Genomic DNA, 11,583 nt, shown 5'->3' with positions numbered 1-11,583 from the left:
GCGCGAAAATAGTGCTATCCAACTCCACGAAATGCCACGTGGCGCGAGCAGGGCACACGTGCGCTCGGTAGATTTGGACAAATCAATCTCACGGCCCACCCCGCTCCAGCCTTTGGGGCGAGTGCGTGAATCGGACAGGCGGGACGCTCGTCGTTCGAACTCTGGCTTCCAAGTGTTCCTAAGATAGAGCCAGCCAGCCAGCCAGCTAGCCGCAGCAGCACTAACACCATGTCGTCGGACCAGACGGCCGCCGCCAACACGCTGGCAGACAGGGGCACGCTCTCGTCGGCCTACCGCCGCTCGATGCATGCGCTCCAGACGACGTTTGGATGGAGCGGCAGCAGCAACGGAGCCGAGTACGAGCGCCAGCCGCTGCTCCAGGACGAGCAGCAGCAGCAGCTGGGCCAGAACCAGGCGGGGACCAGCTACGGATCGGTGCTCGACCTGCCCCCCGAGAGGCGTGTGCCGAAGCCAAAGGCCGTCAAGAGCCCCGTGCGCGTCGAGGCCAAGGTCTGGTTCGCCAACGAGGTGGGTTATTTTATACAAGCGCATCTCTCGCTCTCTTCTCTTCTCTTTGACTAAAATGAGCGTTCTCCCAGCGCACCTGGATCTCGTGGCTGCGTGTCTCGCTCCTCATCGGCTCCTTTGCCCTGGCCATGTACAACTCGGCCAACTTCTTTAGCTCGCACCACCATCACGACGATGCCGGCCGTGCCAAGGGCCCGCAGCCGTCGACGATCCGCAACTTCTCCCTTGTCTACGCGGGCATCAGCATCCTCACGCTCGTCTGGGGCCTCTTCAACTACCACCGCCGGCTCCACCTGATCCGGACCAAGTATGCGGGCGACTTTGGTGCGTGCTCCCCCTTTTTCCCTTGATCTGCACTCCACGTAGACTCTGGAGCTGACTTAGTCTGTTGCAGACGACCTGATTGGGCCCCCGCTCATCTGCCTGGCCCTCTTTGTCGCTGTTCTGCTCAACTTCATCACGCGTGGTGAGTTTCTCGCCCTTGTCCTGGCTTGGCTTGACTTGACTCATCGAAGACTGACCCCTCCCACAGTGCAACAGTACAACGCCGAGCACGACGGTTGATTGTTCCTATCTCTTCCCTCTATATTCCCTACATCTCAATTGCAGCCCTGGTAATGATACTCGATGCCCTGTTGATTGGCCCAGAGAAGAGATATGTGCCTCGAGCCTGATGGAAATTCACGTGCGCTGGCGCCCCCCGTCCTATCCCACACCAACACCAACACTGACTGACCACTGCTGCTGATTACAACAAGTCTGTTGTACACCATGGCCGCGGACCTGGACCTGGGCCCTGGCCTGGACCTGGGCCCTGGCCTGGACCTCGGTGCGATCAGGGAGGCATACGAGCGCGATGGCTACGTCATCGTCGACGGCGTCATTGCGCCCCAGGACCTTGGCCGGCTGCGCGCGGCGGCCGACTCGGTCACGCGCCTCACGCGGGCAGGGCACTGGCCGCACCGGCGCATCGTCGGCAAGCAGTTCCCGCCGTTTGACACGGCCGCGAGCGCCGACTCGTGGGGTGTCCAGCACCTGCTCCACCCGGACCTGGCGCACCATGCCGACTTTGTCGCGTTTTATGCCTCGTCGCCCCTCGTCGATGTGTGCGCGGCGCTGCTGGGCGTCGACGAGGCGCGCATGCAGCTCGAGCTCTTCAACCTCCTCATCGAGCCGGCGGCCCATGCGTTTGCGCTGGGATGGCACCGCGACGACATCCGTGCCGACGTGCCGGCCGACGAGGAGCAGCAGCGCCTCGCGGCGCCCCTCTACGGCGTGCAGTGGAACGCCGCCCTGTGGGACGACGGTACGTCTGTCCTCCTCTTACTCTTCTGCCGTGGACTAACGAGAGACAAGCGCACAGACTGCCTCTTCATCGTGCCCGGCACGCACCGGCGGCTGCGGACCGAGGAGGAGAAGCGCGCAAACGAGCGCAAGCCCCCGGACGCCGTCCCCGTCGACACGGCCGCGCCGCCGTCGGAGGAGCGCGGGCCGATCGATGGCGCATGGGACGTCGACCCGCCCAGCACGAAGCGCGTCTATCTGAAGGGTGTGTGTGATGAAAGCTTGTCAGAGGAAGAGCGCAAAGGAGGAAGATGCTAACGGAGAGAAAGCACAGCGGGACAGACGGCATTCTACTCGCAGCGAATCCTCCATCGGGCCTCGTACGTGGCGTCCAAGAAGCGCGCCACGCTGCACGGCTGCTACGGCGGCATCCCCGAGCCCACGCCCACGGCGTCGGACGCAGAGCAAGAGGCGCAGCAGACCGCCGTCAGCGAGCGCGCACGCATGGTGCTCCAGCACGGCGTCGAGTGGATGAGGCAGGCGCAGTTCGGCCACGACCTGCCCGACCGGCTGCAGCCCAGTGGGTGTTCTTTTCCAACCTAGCTAGCTGGTGCTGCTGTTACTGACGCCAGGCTCGATGCCGGGGCCCTCTCTCCCCCAGTGTGGCGCAACCTGCTCGAGATGGACAAGGCACACTCGACAAAGGAGCTCGGCTACAGCCTCGACGGCTGATCTCCCTTACATTTGATGTCATTTGTGATTTTGGCCATTGGTGACATCCCATTGGTGAATTTGGCCATTGATGAATCTGGCCACTGATGATCTGGTCCACTAGTAACTGTGATCATTGATGACTTTGGCCATCGATGATCTTGGCCATTGGCAACTCTGGCCTGCCGTGGGCCCCACGCCGGCAATTTTTAGAGCTTGAATGGCCCGCGCGTGCGATCATTAGCCTTTTGTTTTCTCTCTCTCCTTCTCGTCTCCACTAAGAACGAACAAAAGTCGTGTGCGTGGGTGTGTGTGCCTTCGGACAAAGGAGGCCTTTGTTCCACCCGCGGCAGCTCGGTGATGTCGTCACCGACTGACACGGCGCAGAAGCGGGCCGGGTTCGCGCCTGCGCCCGACTCGCAGACATTCCGGGATCTGCTCATCTTTGAGGAGCGGCTCAAGCAGAATGCAGCGCGGCTGCTGCGCCGCAAGAAAAAGTACCAGGCCTTTCTCTGCCTCGTCGTCGTCGCCATTGCCTTTTTCGGCTACCAGGTCCTGTACCACGGGCACAGCAGTCCGCATCACCACGAGCAAGGGCACGAGGCGGCGGCGGCGGCGACGCTGCTGCGCTATGTCAACGTCAGCATCCTCCTCGTCCTCGCCACCATGCTCAGCCTGTTTTTCGCCAGCGGCATGTATGCCGAGCGCATCACGGCCGCGAACAAGTGGGTGTTCCTTGCCGTCGTCATCCTTACTGAAAACTGACTGTGCCTGATACTAGATTCGTGCCCCAGGCGAACCGGAGCCTGCGCTCGTTTAACATGTACCTCAACACGCGCACCGCCCCACGCCAGAGCCGTTTCTTCTCCCTTGGATGGTCTTCGTCATCTCAGCAACCTGCCGCTTCCTCGTCGCAGCCGCCCCCACCGCATGCTTCTGCAGCAGTAACCGGATTAAATCAGCCGCCGTCGAGTGTCGCTCGCAGCACCACGGGCCCGTCGCCGTCGGCGCGCCGGCTGCACATCCCTGCGATCCCGCCGTCATCGAACCCGCGGGGCGAGCTCATCTTCTCGTCCAAGGTCGCCTGGGCCTTTCGCGACGGCTACGAACGCTACCGGGCCGCGTTTGAGCGCCGGCGCCGCGAAAAGATGCTCGAGCGCAACCGGTCTGGCTGGCGCCGCTGGTCCCGGCCCCTCGTCGACGGCCTCGTGTGGGTGCGCGGCCTCCTCTTTTCTTCGCCGTCGTCGTCGGCTGCTTCTGCTTCTGCATCCACGGCATCCGCGCGGCAGGACCAGCGCGGCGAGCTGCCCACGACGCCGACGCGGCACCGGACAGCCGCTGGTGGCGGCGGCGGCGCACGCTCACGCACGGCAGGCGCAAGGAGAGGCCTCAGGGCGAGCCCAGGCGCGGCTTCGTCGTCGTCGTCGTTGCTGGGGCCCGTGATGACGTCGGACGACGACAGCTCGCGCGCCAGCAGCCCGAATCCGAGCCCGCCGCCGAGCCCGCGTTCGAGTCCGCGGTCGAGCCCGATGACGCGCACACGGGCGACACCAGCCGCGGCTCCCGGCAGCCTCCGGCCGGGGCCGGCGCCGCGCTCGCTCTCAGAGAGGGAAGAAGACGCGGCGAGACGGCAGCTAGGTCTGGGCGAAGAGGAGGGACGGCGACAGCAGCAGCTGGTCGACGACGGCGAGGAAGACGACGACGAGGAGCAGCGACAGGTCCGCAGCCTCGTTGCGGCCGCGCCCCACGACGCCGCGCTGGCCGGCCCGCCGCCGACGGAGAAGCGCGGCCGCGACCGGACGCCGAGCGTGTGCGCCGTGTCCCGGGGCAGCAGCAGTGGCCGCGATCTCGGCAGTGGCAGTCGCGCGGGCACAGGCACGGGCACGGGCAGCAGGAGCAGCCGCAGGAGCAGCCAGAGCGGGCCGCCAAAGCAGGAGGCGGCGGCCGAGGCCGACGAGGCGCAGCTGCAGCCCGACGCCAAGGCCGTCGCCGATGCCGCAGACGACCGTGCAAATGCAGAGGCGACGCTGCGGGAGCCAGAGACAGAGCCTGGGACTGGGAGCGGGACTGCGACTGGGGCTGCACCTGGGACTGCAACGGGAACAGCGACGGCGACGGGCGCAGACGAGGCTGACTTTGCCCTCGCTGCTACGGCGTCGTCACCACCACCGCCGCCGCCGCCGCCGCCGCTGCTCCTCTCGCCGCCCATTGCTGAGCGCGCGGCCGACAGCGGCGAGCAGGGACCGACAAGGGAGCACGAGCAGGGCAACGACGGGCACGAGTGGGTGCGCGTCACACGGCGGCCATCAGCCGACCGGCGCAACCGGCGGCGGGGCGAGAACGCGAGTGCATGACATGGTACAGCATTCATTGCCATCAATATACGCAAGAATAAGAATCATGAAAAAGCCATCTATGCGTGTGTGCTCCTGCTACTAGGAGTTGTGCCAGAAGAGTGTCCGGAGGCTGTTTCATACAGGCGTGTCAGCCTCCTCTCCCATACTCTTCGTCTCTATAAATGCTGCCACACTCACTCGTTCCACTTCTCCGCATTGACGTAGAGATCTGGCGTGGTAAAAAGGGGGGTTTAATCAATTCTGCACACCAGTCTCCCCGTGATGTTCAACTCACAGTCCATCGAGTTGACCAGGCCCGCCTGGAGGTTCTGCCGGCGCTCGGCAAAGAGCCACATGACGCTGCCCCAGACAAAGGCAGCAAAGTACTCGAATGTCTTTTTGTCCGTCGGGATCGGCTTGGTCGCCGGGTAGGTCTCGGGCACGGGGTCGCGCGGAAGCATGGCCGAGACGCAGCGCGCGATGCAGTAGAGGACGATCTGGGCGAACGAGAGGGTGGTCAGTCTGAGCAAGATACGCCAGGCGCAGGACGAAGGAGCAGGCCACAAACACACCTGCTCGTTGACGGCGTTGCGCTCGCCAAAGACGACCCAGCCGCCGAGGCAGCCGGCCAGGAAGCTGTCGAGGCTGCGCGGCTTGCCGCCGTTGGTGCGGCGCAGGAGAATCGTCGTCGCCTTGTACAGGCTCGCAAACTTGCACAGGTTGAGCGCGTGCTGCCGCGTGGCCCGGTAGATGAACTGCAGCTTCTGGCGCGGCGACCCGCGGCCGAAGAGAAAGGTCATGACGAGGGCGTGCGGGAAGCGGATCTTTGCGCCGTACACGAGGCCGTTGCGCGCGGCCTGGGCAGCAGCAGCAGCAGCAGCAGCAGAAGCAGCGTTAATGACAGCCTTCGACAAGCACTAGAAGGGGAGGGAGACCCACCTTGAGCACAGTAAAGAGATCATGGTAGGCCGGATTGAGCGCCAGCGACTCGAGCCCCTTGAGTCCTGATCCGTCCATCCTGGTCTCTCTTTCGTTGTTGGTGGTCGTGGTCACCTCCTTTGCGGGGGAGAGAGAGAGGGAGGGAAAAACACAGAGATAGCGTGAAAAATCCAAAGTTGTCAGGTCGGCCACTTCGGTCAGCCGGCCTCTGATCTGTCTGTGCCTGTGCAACTGGAGCAACCCGCGTCGAGAAACTCAGAAAGAAGAAAAGTCAATCAAGCCCTTCGACAAATTTCAGCCCTCGCAACTCCACTCGCACGCTCGTCTTCTCGGGAAAGCACACAATGCCGCCGCGACCACGGATGAGCCTGGGCGACCTGGCGCAGCGCGCGACCGTGACGGGCCTCGTCGGCATGGGCGTGAGTTGGCTGCTGCGCGCGACCAGCCGTCGCTGCTCGAAAAGTAAGAAGAATGCTGACGTAGCGCCTCGCAGATCTGGGGCCTCTGGCTCACGGGCGCTGTCTGGAAGAGCCGGCGGGGCGACGATGCCGTGAGTGTGCTCTACACTGACTCTCTGATCACGGGCGCCAGCTGACTGTGTGCGCAGATCCACGGCACGCTCGGCCCCTCGCCCGAAGTCGCCGTGAGTGTGCTGTTTGTTGCCTTCTGTGCAAGTGAAATGTATGCTGACGTGGTGCGATCCGGCTTGACCAGGCGAGAGAGGCACAGATGCGCGACGCCCTCGAGGAGCGTCTGCAGCGGCAGCAGGACGCGCAAAAGATCAACCCGCCGCCGCTCAGGCCATCGTAAGGCTGCCCATCGACTGCAGCCGACCATCGACGGCACCCGCGACTCCAGACCTGTGTACTGTACATCACCATCACTCTGTCCATGCTCAACCATTCACTCGGGTCAATGTATGTTGTGTGAATTGCAGTAGTGTGGTGAGATGATGATTTTGCACAGCGAGAAAGAGAGAGAGAGAGGAAGCGAGCACCAGAGAAGAGGAGTGGAAAAATGGCGATGAAAAAAGATAAAAATAAAGACGGCGCATTCATTGCCCACCTCGATCTAGAAAAAGGCCTGCTCGCCAGTGATGCCCTTGCCGAGGATGAGGCCGTGGATATCGTGGGTGCCCTCGTACGTCGAGCAGATGTGCAGGTTTGCGGCGTGTCGCGGACAGTGGTACTCGTCCGAGGCGGCATTGCCGCCAAAGATCTCGAGGAGGATGCGCGACTGCGTCAGCGCCTTGTAGCAGTTGTTGCGCTTGACGAGGCTGACCATCTCTGGGCTCCACGTGCCGGCGTCCTTGGCCCGGCCAAGTTGCAGCGAGGCGAGCAGGCCGAGGCTGGCCTCTGTGCTGGCGTCTGCGATCTTCTTTTGCACGAGCTGGAACGCCGCGAGGGGCTTCTTGAACTGCTTGCGGTCGAGCGAGTACTGGCGCGCCTCGGCGATGCAGGCCTCGAGCGAACCGACGACGCCCCACGAGATGCCGTAGCGGGCCGAGTTGAGGCACTCAAACGGCGAGCCGAGGCCAGGCTTGGCGTGCGGGAGCAGCGAGTCGTCCATCTTGACGCGCACATCCTCGAGGAAGATGGAGCCCGTGACCGAGGCACGGAGCATCGTCTTGTGCTTGATCGGCGGGCAGGCGAAGCCCTTTGTGCCCTTTTCCACGAGGAAGCCGCGCACCTTGTTGTCCCACTTGCAGCGCGCCCAGATGACGGCCACGTCGCTGTTTGGTGGCAATGTGTTAGTCTGCGTGCTCTTGCTTTCTTCGCCTGGACTCATCAGCTCACGCATAGGGACTGCTGCTGATCCACGTCTTGCTGCCGTTGAGGAGCACCTCGCCGTCGCCGAGATCGGTGGCCACCGTCTCCATGCCGCTGGGGTCGCTGCCGTGGTTGGGCTCCGTGAGGCCAAAGCAGCCGACAATCTCGCCCTTTGCCATGCCCGGCAGGAACTTTTCCTTTTGGGCCTCGCTTCCAAACTGGTAGATGGCGCCCATCGAGAGCGACGACTGGACGGACATCATGGAGCGGTAGCCCGAGTCGACGCGCTCGAGCTCGCGCGTGATGAGGCCGTAGGCGACGTTGTTGACGCCCGCGCAGCCGTAGCCCTCGATCGTGGGGCCCAGCAGGCCGAGCTGGCCGAGCGCAGGGAGAATCGTGGGGTCCCAAGCTGTCCCAATCAGTGAAAGTGAGTGTCGTTGTTCACCCCACCCAAATGCACAAGGACCAACTCACACTCGTTGCGGTACATGTCGGTGACCTTGGGCAGCAGCGTCTCCTGGCAAAAGGCGCGCGCCGTCTCCTGGATGGCGCGCTCCTCGTCGCTGAAGTGCTCCTCGACGCGCATCGGGTCCTCCCAGTTGAATTTTGCGAAGCCTGCCAGGGAATTGATTGTCAGTAGCCATCATCATAGACAGCGAAAAGAAGGCGCATACGCACCAGTCATGTTGTACGGCCCTGTCTTGGCCGCATCGGTCGCATAGCAGCGGCGGGCAGTCGCCGCAGCAGTGGTCCGGAGCGGGGCCTGCTGGGCGAGCAGCGTCCGTCGGAGGGCAGCAGTCGTAGTAGCAGCCATCTTGGAGTAGGATGGAGAGTGAGGTGAAGAAGAAGAAGAGAGACTGTTGCTGACGATGCGCGAACGAACCCCACTCTTTCTTCCTTGTCTATTTAAAATTACTTTTAGATTTCCCTGCAGCCACTACACAGCAGGCAGGCGCCTAGTCCGGCCGGCGTCTCGACTGGGACCGAGGGCCGCGCCTGGCTGCTGCTAGCCCAGCAAACATTCGGTCCTTTTCGGACGATGCTCGAGAACCCTGTCTTCACTCTGCCTTGCCTTTTGATCTGGCCTCTGCTCCAGCGGGCACGACGGGCCCGCCTTGCCCGCCGCCTGCCAGCAAGCGCCAACGAAAGGTGTTGTTCGACGAGTGCAGGTGCGCTGAGGCCACGGCTTACCTAAGATGTGACAATCGGATAATCTTCCCAATCTCCGTTCTTCTCGTCTCAGTCTGATCCCCATGACCGACGGAGGTACAGACCAACGGACCAAGGAGATGGCTCAGGAGGCGGCTGGGGCGACGGGGACGATGCATGCGTCTGGGCCTGAGCAGGACTGCGCCTGGGCCACGCTGCTGACAGGCGAAAAGTACCTGCCGGGGCTCGCTGTCTTCTCCGAGTCGCTGCTCCGCTCGCCGTGGGCAAGCCGATACCCGCTCGTGGTCATGGTACCCCCCGACGCCTCGCCGCGGCTACGGGCAGCCATCGTGGCGCTGGGCTGCCGCCTGCGCACAGTGGACCCGCTCGTGGCGCGCGCGTCGGACAAGATGGCCGCGGCGCGCTTCGCAGACGTGTGGACCAAGCTGCGCGCGTGGCACCTCACCGAGTTCCGCCGCGTCGTCCTCGTCGACAGCGACATGCTCGTGCGCCGCAACATGGACGAGCTCTTCGGTGTCGAGCTGGCGCCCGGCACGATCCGCGCGGGCTTTGCATGCACCTGCAACCCAGCACGGATCGCCACCTACCCGGCCGAGTGGTGCGTACAGTCGTGAAACTCACGCTGTCGTGTGACTCGTCTGCTGCCCTCCTGGCTGACGATGTGATACTTTATCAACAGGACGCCCGAGAACTGCGCATTCTCGCCTCAGAAGCATCCTACGGCACTGACGCAGCCGACGGCACTGGGCCCACACTCGCCCCCGACGCACCACCTCCTCAACTCGGGCCTCGTCGTGCTGACGCCCGATGCGGCGACGATGGACGCCATGGCGGCGCGCATCGCGACCGACGCAGCCGTGGTTAGTTACCGCTTCCCCGACCAGGACTTTCTCGCCGACTTCTTCAAGGGCCGCTTTGTGCCCCTGCCCTGGTTCTACAACGCCATCAAGAAGCTCCGTGCCGTGCACCCCGACATGTGGCGCGACGACGAGGTGCGCAACGTCCATGTGAGTTGTGTCTCAATGCGCCACTCGAGGTAGTATGGCGAAAGACTAACCAGTCACACCACAACAGTACATCATCAACAAGCCCTGGGAGGCACGGCTGGCGCGCGACGACGCCGACTACGAGACGCACGAGTGGTGGTGGCAGGCCTACCGTGCCAAGGAGTGGGACAAGATCATCACCGACGGTGTTGTGCAATAGTGAAATGGCGTTATACAATTAATAGAACATTCTCTCTCTCTGCGTGTCATCGCCCAGGCATCAGGGGTAGACCCTGGCCACCGCGCGCAGCTTGGAGGGCGTCCGAAAGCAGCGTCCGGGAGCGCGCAGCAATGGCCAGGTGCGCATCGTGCTTGTCCAGCTGCTTCTCGGCCACGCGCTTCTGCTTGGCCAGCTGCGTCTGCTCCTTGACTAGTGCATCTCTCTGATGCTGCGATTGTTGTTGCACGCGCGCCAGCTGGGCCTCGATGCGCTGCAAGTCGGCCTCGAGGAGCTGCACCTGCAGCAGGCCATTGCGCCTTGCCTCGACCTGCCCGTCCCAGCGCTGGGGCCGGAGCAAGCGCGCGTCTGGCGGGCCCGGGTGCGGGCCTCGGCGCGGCTTGGCCGGCACCGTGAGCGAGGGCAGGACCTCCTCGAGGGGCACGCCCGTCGTCGAGGGCGCCGGGTTGCCGCGCCGCCGCCGCAGCGCCAGCGTGTGCGTGCCGCCCATCCGGCTGCGCCCGCCGGGCCGACTCATGACGACGTCATACGAGTAGTGGTGGTACTGCAGCGAGGCAATGTTGGTGCACAGCCGCCGTGCGAGGCCGTTCCTTTGCCGGCTGCCGACGTCGCCATCGGCATCGTCGCGCTTGCACGAGGCCAGAAAGAGCGCGAGGCAGTCCGTGACTGCAGAATCCCTCGTCAGCATTGGAATTTGCATTGCAGCTACAGCAGCAGAGGAGCCAGAAGAGGCGGCGAGGACACGCACCGAAACGAGGCAGCGCAGCGTCGGGCGCAGACTCGATGTTGTTCCGGATCGCACGGCGCAGGTTCGACGATGCGGCGCGATTGTGCGAGACGGCGTGTGGCGCATACCGCAGCAGCGTACGGTACGATGCCGTCCGCAGCAGGGTGCTGCTGCTGCTGCTGCCACCGCTGCTGCTTGCCATGTCCGTCGCCGCGTCGCACTATGGACCTCGGACAGTGGAGCTGCCGCGAAGATGGAAATTCGGAGGTGCGACGGGAATAATTCGAAGGCTTACGTCAGCCGCCAGAGTCCACTTATCGTCCTCACCGCGCTCTTTCTCCGGCTGCTCTCTCTCCTGCCTGGATAAGGCCAATCGCAATCTGGGTGCTTTGGGGATGGATTACCCAGGAGAACGCAGACTCGATTCCTCGTAGAATTCGTCCCCTCTTAGGCAGGCCCGAACTCTCATGTAGCAAGGCGTGCGTGTAATTTCGCCGTGGTTATGAATTCACCGAGCAAGTTGTTCCTGACCTCCTCGCGTGACGTGAGAGAAGGGAAGGGCTCTCGCGACTCCACTCGTCGGCTTCACCGTGATCTTTAGCCTGCTCGTAGCACTCAGGAACGCACCGATTGGCTCTGCTTCGTCTAGGTCTTTTGGCGAGCCCGGACGTGCAGCGTTATCGGTCACACGGAACATCCCGCGGGCGCTTCGGTGGAGGCGGGTATTCCATTCGTGACCAAGAAGCGCTCACGAAAAAGAAAAAAACCCTACTGAAAACTTTGCCCCTGCCGATTGACTTAGTGCCGATAGATCAGGACGTAACTCAAAAAATCAAAGCTGCTCAGATGACTCTTGAAATACCCGCAGGCAACAACACCCGCTAAATGATTCCCG

At 63.2% G+C, this 11,583-nt stretch overlaps 8 protein-coding genes across 8 annotated transcripts; 5 read left to right on the top strand and 3 right to left on the bottom strand.

Annotated features, from left to right (window-relative positions):
- Positions 1-228: 228 nt before the first annotated feature.
- Positions 229-1,092, top strand: FA10DRAFT_288236 (hypothetical protein; the record flags this gene model as incomplete). Its single annotated transcript, XM_025524189.1, has 4 exons — positions 229-528; positions 600-852; positions 923-994; positions 1,061-1,092. 4 exons carry the CDS (start codon positions 229-231, stop codon positions 1,090-1,092), a joined length of 657 nt encoding a protein of 218 aa, XP_025375908.1.
- A 133-nt stretch (positions 1,093-1,225) lies between these two features.
- On the top strand, positions 1,226-2,743 carry FA10DRAFT_268874 (hypothetical protein). Its single transcript, XM_025522514.1, has 4 exons — positions 1,226-1,834; positions 1,892-2,077; positions 2,147-2,392; positions 2,474-2,743. Exons 1-4 carry the CDS (start codon positions 1,300-1,302, stop codon positions 2,542-2,544), a joined length of 1,038 nt encoding a protein of 345 aa, XP_025375907.1. The 5' UTR covers positions 1,226-1,299; the 3' UTR covers positions 2,545-2,743.
- A 50-nt stretch (positions 2,744-2,793) lies between these two features.
- On the top strand, positions 2,794-4,998 carry FA10DRAFT_171579 (hypothetical protein). The gene is made up of 2 exons (XM_025518220.1): positions 2,794-3,237; positions 4,703-4,998. Exons 1-2 carry the CDS (start codon positions 2,990-2,992, stop codon positions 4,875-4,877), a joined length of 423 nt encoding a protein of 140 aa, XP_025375906.1. The 5' UTR covers positions 2,794-2,989; the 3' UTR covers positions 4,878-4,998.
- FA10DRAFT_255059 (peroxisomal membrane protein 4) lies at positions 4,881-6,016 on the bottom strand. The gene is made up of 5 exons (XM_025519750.1): positions 5,799-6,016; positions 5,432-5,716; positions 5,155-5,356; positions 5,058-5,088; positions 4,881-4,989 (listed from the first exon to the last, which is right to left on the bottom strand). The coding sequence occupies exons 1-5, from the start codon at positions 5,874-5,876 to the stop codon at positions 4,959-4,961; spliced, it is 627 nt and encodes a 208-aa protein (XP_025375905.1). The 5' UTR covers positions 5,877-6,016; the 3' UTR covers positions 4,881-4,958.
- Positions 6,017-6,134: 118 nt separating this feature from the next.
- On the top strand, positions 6,135-6,735 carry FA10DRAFT_268871 (hypothetical protein). The gene is made up of 4 exons (XM_025522513.1): positions 6,135-6,217; positions 6,292-6,348; positions 6,406-6,441; positions 6,513-6,735. The coding sequence occupies exons 1-4, from the start codon at positions 6,143-6,145 to the stop codon at positions 6,606-6,608; spliced, it is 264 nt and encodes an 87-aa protein (XP_025375904.1). The 5' UTR covers positions 6,135-6,142; the 3' UTR covers positions 6,609-6,735.
- Positions 6,709-8,436, bottom strand: FA10DRAFT_244390 (acyl-CoA dehydrogenase NM domain-like protein). Its single transcript, XM_025519345.1, has 4 exons — positions 8,246-8,436; positions 8,042-8,182; positions 7,595-7,976; positions 6,709-7,530 (listed from the first exon to the last, which is right to left on the bottom strand). The coding sequence occupies exons 1-4, from the start codon at positions 8,379-8,381 to the stop codon at positions 6,870-6,872; spliced, it is 1,320 nt and encodes a 439-aa protein (XP_025375903.1). The 5' UTR covers positions 8,382-8,436; the 3' UTR covers positions 6,709-6,869.
- Positions 8,437-8,599: 163 nt separating this feature from the next.
- Positions 8,600-9,977, top strand: FA10DRAFT_268869 (glycosyltransferase family 8 protein). The gene is made up of 3 exons (XM_025522512.1): positions 8,600-9,335; positions 9,417-9,744; positions 9,812-9,977. Exons 1-3 carry the CDS (start codon positions 8,821-8,823, stop codon positions 9,941-9,943), a joined length of 975 nt encoding a protein of 324 aa, XP_025375902.1. The 5' UTR covers positions 8,600-8,820; the 3' UTR covers positions 9,944-9,977.
- On the bottom strand, positions 9,950-11,365 carry FA10DRAFT_303634 (hypothetical protein). Its single transcript, XM_025525261.1, has 2 exons — positions 10,710-11,365; positions 9,950-10,627 (listed from the first exon to the last, which is right to left on the bottom strand). The coding sequence occupies exons 1-2, from the start codon at positions 10,888-10,890 to the stop codon at positions 9,990-9,992; spliced, it is 819 nt and encodes a 272-aa protein (XP_025375901.1). The 5' UTR covers positions 10,891-11,365; the 3' UTR covers positions 9,950-9,989.
- Between the last annotated feature and the right edge of the window lie 218 nt (positions 11,366-11,583).

Source organism: Acaromyces ingoldii (assembly GCF_003144295.1).
Source record: "Acaromyces ingoldii strain MCA 4198 unplaced genomic scaffold FA10scaffold_5, whole genome shotgun sequence".
NCBI classification, from domain to species: Eukaryota; Fungi; Basidiomycota; class Exobasidiomycetes; order Exobasidiales; family Cryptobasidiaceae; genus Acaromyces; species Acaromyces ingoldii.
The sequence above is the reverse complement of the archived record's forward strand: the minus strand, read 5'-3'. Positions and strand labels throughout refer to the sequence as shown.

Coding starts and splice junctions, on each gene's coding strand:
- FA10DRAFT_303634 (XM_025525261.1), bottom strand. CDS start 10,890: ATGGCAAGCAGCAGCGGTGGCAGCAGCAGCAGCAGCACCCTGCTGCGG. Junction 10,628..10,709: donor CGCTGCGCTGCCTCGTTTCG/GTGCGTGTCCTC, acceptor GGGATTCTGCAG/TCACGGACTGCCTCGCGCTC.
- FA10DRAFT_268871 (XM_025522513.1), top strand. CDS start 6,143: ATGCCGCCGCGACCACGGATGAGCCTGGGCGACCTGGCGCAGCGCGCG. Junction 6,349..6,405: donor GCCGGCGGGGCGACGATGCC/GTGAGTGTGCTC, acceptor CTGTGTGCGCAG/ATCCACGGCACGCTCGGCCC. Junction 6,442..6,512: donor GCCCCTCGCCCGAAGTCGCC/GTGAGTGTGCTG, acceptor CGGCTTGACCAG/GCGAGAGAGGCACAGATGCG.
- FA10DRAFT_255059 (XM_025519750.1), bottom strand. CDS start 5,876: ATGGACGGATCAGGACTCAAGGGGCTCGAGTCGCTGGCGCTCAATCCG. Junction 5,357..5,431: donor GCAACGCCGTCAACGAGCAG/GTGTGTTTGTGG, acceptor TCGTTCGCCCAG/ATCGTCCTCTACTGCATCGC. Junction 5,089..5,154: donor CCTGGTCAACTCGATGGACT/GTGAGTTGAACA, acceptor TTACCACGCCAG/ATCTCTACGTCAATGCGGAG.
- FA10DRAFT_268869 (XM_025522512.1), top strand. CDS start 8,821: ATGACCGACGGAGGTACAGACCAACGGACCAAGGAGATGGCTCAGGAG. Junction 9,336..9,416: donor GCCACCTACCCGGCCGAGTG/GTGCGTACAGTC, acceptor CTTTATCAACAG/GACGCCCGAGAACTGCGCAT. Junction 9,745..9,811: donor ACGAGGTGCGCAACGTCCAT/GTGAGTTGTGTC, acceptor ACACCACAACAG/TACATCATCAACAAGCCCTG.
- FA10DRAFT_268874 (XM_025522514.1), top strand. CDS start 1,300: ATGGCCGCGGACCTGGACCTGGGCCCTGGCCTGGACCTGGGCCCTGGC. Junction 1,835..1,891: donor CGCCGCCCTGTGGGACGACG/GTACGTCTGTCC, acceptor ACAAGCGCACAG/ACTGCCTCTTCATCGTGCCC. Junction 2,393..2,473: donor GCCCGACCGGCTGCAGCCCA/GTGGGTGTTCTT, acceptor TCTCTCCCCCAG/TGTGGCGCAACCTGCTCGAG.
- FA10DRAFT_171579 (XM_025518220.1), top strand. CDS start 2,990: ATGCAGCGCGGCTGCTGCGCCGCAAGAAAAAGTACCAGGCCTTTCTCT. Junction 3,238..4,702: donor TGTATGCCGAGCGCATCACG/GCCGCGAACAAG, acceptor ACCGCCGCCGCC/GCCGCCGCCGCTGCTCCTCT.
- FA10DRAFT_244390 (XM_025519345.1), bottom strand. CDS start 8,381: ATGGCTGCTACTACGACTGCTGCCCTCCGACGGACGCTGCTCGCCCAG. Junction 7,977..8,041: donor CGACATGTACCGCAACGAGT/GTGAGTTGGTCC, acceptor TGATTGGGACAG/CTTGGGACCCCACGATTCTC. Junction 7,531..7,594: donor ATCAGCAGCAGTCCCTATGC/GTGAGCTGATGA, acceptor GCCACCAAACAG/CGACGTGGCCGTCATCTGGG.